Source organism: Corapipo altera, unplaced genomic scaffold (genome assembly GCF_003945725.1).
Source record: "Corapipo altera isolate COAL_440 unplaced genomic scaffold, ASM394572v1 RXGC01000072.1, whole genome shotgun sequence".
In the NCBI taxonomy this organism is placed as follows: Eukaryota; Metazoa; Chordata; class Aves; order Passeriformes; family Pipridae; genus Corapipo; species Corapipo altera.
In genome coordinates, this window is record NW_020884943.1 from 2,936,855 (window position 1) to 2,942,854 (window position 6,000).

The 6,000-nt window shown below is 43.3% G+C and overlaps 1 protein-coding gene across 1 annotated transcript in view; it reads right to left on the reverse strand.

Annotated features, from left to right (window-relative positions):
- The window catches only part of PRMT3 (protein arginine methyltransferase 3), a 60,208-nt gene extending 55,274 nt beyond the window's left edge, over positions 1-4,934 (reverse strand). Inside the window, exons 1-4 of the mRNA XM_027662208.1 lie at positions 4,753-4,934; positions 3,669-3,751; positions 2,303-2,352; positions 1,072-1,174 (exon numbers count right to left, since the gene is read on the reverse strand). Of these exons, the coding sequence (XP_027518009.1) occupies positions 1,072-1,174; positions 2,303-2,352; positions 3,669-3,751; positions 4,753-4,877 (361 nt within the window). The 5' untranslated portion in view covers positions 4,878-4,934. The remainder of the gene's footprint in view (positions 1-1,071; positions 1,175-2,302; positions 2,353-3,668; positions 3,752-4,752) is intronic.
- Positions 4,935-6,000: the final 1,066 nt, after the last annotated feature.

The window sequence follows — 6,000 nt, forward strand, 5'->3', positions numbered from 1 at the left end:
AAATTCAGCTGATTTCAACAGGTGTCAGTGGAGAAAAAATGATGCTACTGTGGTTTTGGATATAGTAGGAAGTTACTGCCAGCTGACTGAGCAAAAGACCAAAAAGACTAAAAAAACCATGTATCTATTCTTTTTAATCATGGAAGACTGTTTGAGCCATGAGACTGAAAGAAAGCATTTAATATTTCAGAAGTTTAGCTCACGCCCATAACCCTTAAGCAACTGCAACTGACACATCAAAGCACTTCAAAAGTCTATAACTCAGGCAAAGAGCACACATTAGGCAGGAGCTCATCCAGGGAAATGTGAACTCTCTGAAGCAACCAACTCATGTCCTCTAGCAGGCACTATCTCTGCTGCCATGCGACAGGGTTCACTTAGAAAGGGGTAAAACTGCATTCCAGAGTGTAGAGAGAACAAAAAAATCCACAAGCCCTAAGTACCTTATGGTTTAGCTGAAAGATATGCAAGTGTAAGAGAGTGAGAGGATCACGGGCAGCAAAAATAATTTCAAAAGTCAAACCGAATTCTCTCAAGAACATCTGAGGAACTGTCATGAGAGAGAAACTAAGGCTGCTTGTTCTGATCCCCAGAACTACTAAAGAATCATAACTTTTGTAATATCTTACACTGGGTTGCTCCAAAATAGAACCTGTTTTCAACACGGTAAACTACTTGTAGCACACATTTTTGAATGAATGCATCAGATTTTATATATCATCTATTTAAATATCTAAATATTGTGAAGTTTTAAAAGCTTCACAAATCTCCCAATGAATGTCAGGGGGAGTGTCTCTTTGACCAGCATAAATACTACACAGAGCATCTCTTCTATGAGAATTTGCTACAATAAGCAAATGCAGGTAATAAAAAAGGGCTATGGAAATCTCAGTCACTAAAAATCAATGCACAACATGCAGTAAAAATATCAGAGTGTAACTTACTGTCATGACTTCGGCTACTATGTGGACTTTCTCGTGTATGTAAATCAACTGAATAACAGTGGCATGAACTCTGACAATACCACATTTACCCTACAATGCAGTGCAGTCATATTGAAACAGTATTTACCAAACTGAAGGAGGAGATCATCTTCTAGTTCTGGTTTCAGATATTCCTCTGCTTTCCAAGGCAGTGGGCTGCTGAGAGAACTCAAATATGCTCCTGTTGGTTTCTAGACAAGAGAAGAGCATGTAAGCTAAGCTTCTTTGAAAACACCAGCCATTCAGTCTGATTCAAAAAAAAAGGCAAAGACCGGTTCTTTCACACATTCAAATATACAGGGAACTCTGAAGGAACTTTGTAGCAAAGGCTGAGAAAGCCCAGGCAGCTACAGCATTCAAGTAAAGCCCTGATTGAAGGATACTTGCAGGATTACACTGCTATCGGGAACCAAGTTTACTCAGGTGTTTGGTTGTGTCAGTCTCTTAGCTTCCAAGAGGGCTAATCAATAAATCCCAGATGCTAATCCTGTCAGGTGTTTTTACATGAACACTGCTGCAGGGACTAATGTCAGAAATGCTGCATTCTCTCCTGTTTGCATCCAGCCAGTTAATATTTTGTCAGGAAAGGAAAGGTCAGATTCTGGACTTCAATTTTTGCCTTTCTGTGTTTACTCTGCACAGACAGTTATGCATTAAGTAACTATTTGAGGATTTATGATTTGAGGATTTAAGTTAAAGTTAAAAAGTGCTTATGAGGTAAGATGGTATTAAGTTTAAACCTCAACTTCTAGGGAACAACCAAGGAATGTGCTTCAAAGTCACAGAACACAAAATACACCCAGGCCTATCTTAAAATTGTAGTCTCCCATTAGCTTTCCTGATTCTGGCATCATTTAGCAGAGATTAAAGCTCTGTAGCCTGAGGGATCAGGTGTTGTCCTTACTAAGTAGGGGTCTGGCCAGCTCACACCCTCAGGAAACACTCTTTTACACCTACACACAGGCAAGGACTGAGAAACTTCAGTTATCGACAAGTGAAGCCATTTCTGAAGCAAGACAGCAAAGGCCAAGACAAATTAACAAAACAAGATGATACCACATAGCATGGAGGCTTTTTGCAAGTCTAACACCCTCTTCTGAAAACAATAAAAATCACATAAGTTAAATACAATTTAAATTAAAACAACTTCATATCTAAATAAACCAATCAACAGATATTTTAATTCCTGTGATTTCTTATTTCTAGAATTACAATACAAAATCTCATGCAGTTATTAAAAAAGGGCAAACTGAAAGCACAGCACCTTGACTCCGTATTCTCCAGACACAGACTACAGAAGTAGTATGTGGCACACCTACCTTTAATCTGATGAAGTTTATTAGTTTAATGTATCCATAAAAATCAAGTCCTGAGAGGGAAAAAAAAGAGAAAAGGGAGAGAGTTTGCATTACAGAAAAGCACACATACTTTACAATTAAATGAATACTAATTGCTTGTTCAAGTGGCCAGTTCCCCCTTGGGGTGTACATCACTGTCTACTGCAGTTTTCCTATCTTAAGCCTGACATCTATGGGTTTTTTCTCCTTAGGATTAAATCAGGAAATTCTCACCCTCAGGACAAATACATTTGCCACAAATTAAGAATGGAACACATCCAATTGGGGATTATGAACAGGGATTTCATTCATCTCGCAAGCAAGTACTTCAGGACAGCCACTAGCTGCTGTGCTGATATTTTAGGCTGTTGTTCATTTTTAGCTTTCTGCTTAACAGAAATTACATTGATTATACTCATCAAGAATACTTACCAACATTGATTTAAAATTGCCACCTAGGCAGAAACAACAGTAGCTTAAGTATAAATACGTACTCTCACCAACAAGACCAAAGACAGAATACTTTACCTTGGATTTTAGACAGAAAACAGACCAGATCTTACAACTTCACAGGCAGATTTCTAAATGCTTCATGTAGTGCCCATCCTCTTATCTCACACACTCCTTTTCAGTGAACACTCTTAAAACAGCATTACTCCAACACTGTTTCCCTTCTCCTGCTTTCCACTTTTCCTCTATATGCACCAAAATACATATTTTAGGCTCAGTAGCTCAGCACTTACCTCTTTCAAAGCCCTCCCTAATTCACATACATCCTCCTACATGTACTTTCCTTCAGTCACCACCTTGGCCTAAACACAGTTTCAAGTGAAAGTCAACCTTAAACTTCTCCTAGAAAGAGTTAAACAGACATTGGAGGGTTTGCCCTCCTGTGATCCTTTGAGGGAACATAAGCCAAGACTGCAAACAGCTGCTCAAAAGACACAAGCAGCACAATCCAGCACCTGCCCTACGGGTGGGTACATCCTTTGTGTCTGCTAAGCTACTGAGGCCAAGAACAGCATCACTAGCCAGGCAAGAGTTCCCAAGATCAGATAAACCACATAGTGGGCTGGCTCAAGTAGCCAGGGAGGATTCAGCACACCAGCACAAGCCAGCAGAGATCAGTCTTACTTTTGTCACTAGTCAGGAGCTTTATGAGTAGATAAAGTACACAGGAAGCAGCCAGCATAAAGTATAAGCATTTTTCCACATAGCCTATCTTGTTCAATCTTGGAAGTTTCAACTGCAACCACAAAATCCATTAGAAATAAACCAATGCTTGCAATTTATTTTAAATGAGACACTCATACACAAAAGGAAATGACAAGTCATGAAAAAAACTTACCATGTTTCTGGATCACATCACTAACATTAAACTCATGCTCTGTTTTGCAGTGAGAGAACACAACTTCAGCAGAACTGAACCACCTGTAAATAACGAATTATTAAGTATGCAATAACAACACATTTAGAAGTTCTGAGTTCTATATGCTCTGTTCTGACCTACTAGGCAGAACACATTATCTGCCTTTGAGAAGGGATGCACAGGCACCTCCTTAATCACATGCCTCACGAAGAAGCTTTTACCTTGTTTGCCAAACATTTTGAAACGAAAGACAACAAACATAAAAATTTTGTTTCACAAAGCCACAAACCCTGTGAACTTTCAAAAATTCCTGGAAAGCAGAGACTCTGTTAAAGCTGAAATCTAAGAACCACATACAGGAGGTGGGTAGGCTGGATCTGCTGCATCCAAATAAAAATCCTTATCTATATACTGGCAATGGGACAAGATGACAGGGAGAAAAGAGTAAAAAAGAAAGGAAAGAGAAAAGCCTCCACGCTGCTCCAGGATGAGGGGAGGGGATTACCTTCTTTCCACGTTATCCTCTCCTTCACTCTGGATCTTTTTGGATGGAGGACGGGGCATTATTTGGTTGGGGGATTTGTGGGTTTTTGTTTGTTTGTTTTAACAAAAACTTAGCCTGGAACTAGGTTTAAGGTTATGTTATGAAGTATGGGACTCAGTATGTTACACATACACATATATTTGTACCTCTACAGAAGTGCCTCCATAAAATGCACATCGTGGAGCAGCCTGAGGAACGTGGAACAATTTCAGATGCTACAGAGCTCGGCTAAAACTAGGAATTAATTACCTCCCTGGCGTGGCTGCCTCCCGCGGGCCAAGCCTGGGCGTTCGCAGCTCATCCCAGCTCTGCCCTGCCCAGCCGAGCCGAACCCAGCCCAGATGAGCCGAACCCAGCCCAGCCGAGCCGAACCCAGCCCAGCCGAGCCGAACCCAGCCCAGCCGAGCCCAGCTCTGCCCTGCCCAGCCCACCCCAGCCCGCTCGTCACGGGTCCCTTGGCCCAGGCGGGCGCAGCGAGAGCGCACCGCGGTCCCTCCCCATCCCGTGCCAGCCCCTTACCTATCGCAGAAGAGGCAGCGTGTCCTCTGGCCCACGGCAGCGCCTTCCTCCTCCTCCTCTTCCCAGGGCTCCTCGCCGTCGGAGAGCGCGGGCATCTCCTCATCCCGCTCCGTGTCCGTGTCCATGTCCCTCCGCCGCCCCCACGTGCGGCGCTTCCGCCCGCTGCCGGCGGGGCGGGCCGGGCTGGGCGGGCGGGCTCGCGCGCCCCCTGGCGAGGCCCGCCGGCCATGGCGGGCGGGGCGGACGCTGAGGGGAGGGGTCGGGCCCGGCCGAGGGGTCCTGTGATACCTTTTGACGCAGTGTTGACGAAACACAGAGACTAAAGAGCACAAATGAAGATCATGGAATCAGCCGGGTTCGAAAGGACCTCTGAGATCAAGTCCAACCCTTGATCCAACACCGCCGTGATTCCCAGACCATGGCACTAAGTGCTACATCCAGTCTCATCTTGAAAACCTCCAAGGACGGAGAATCCACCCCCTCCATGGGCAGCCAATTCCAATGCCTGATTACCCTCTCTGTAAAGAATTTCTTCCTAATATCTAAACTGAACCTGCCCTGGCACAGCTTAAGACCGTTCCCTCTTGTCTTACTGATCGCTGCCTGGGAGAAGAGACCAACCCCCACCTGGCTACAACCTCCTGTCAGGGAGTTGTAGAGAGTGATGAGGTCTCCCCTGAGCCTCCTCTTCTCCAGGCTGAACAACCCCAGCTCCCTCAGCCTCTCCTCACAGGACTTGTGCTCCATACCCTTCACCAGCCTTGTTGCTCTTCTCTGGACCTGCTCTAGCACTACAAAGTTTGCTATTAAAGTTCAGAAATCTACACTGCTGAGCTCTGTGATGTGAAGGTAGTATAGCAAGGAGTTTTTGTAGCTAATTTTACTATTTCAATGGTTAGACTTTTTATGAGTCTACTACAGACTCCAGCCCCAAACCCACATCTTTACAAAAATGACAATGAGTATTTCGCTAACCGTGGACAAACATATGTTGTCAATTGTCCATCAAGCCCTCATCAAGTCAAGCTGTAAGCTTTAAGAATTCAATGTATTTAGTATGCAGGGCTCATATTAATTTATCATAGACCAAAAATACTTAATGAATAAAGTTTTCTTGAGTGGACCAAAAAAAAAGCCTTTTTTTTGCTTTCTTTTCAGAATAATGATGAAGTACTTATCTTCTTTTTATCCTGGTTTAAATTGTCTATGACAACACTAATAAAAAGGTTCAAGGTAAAAAATAATCCA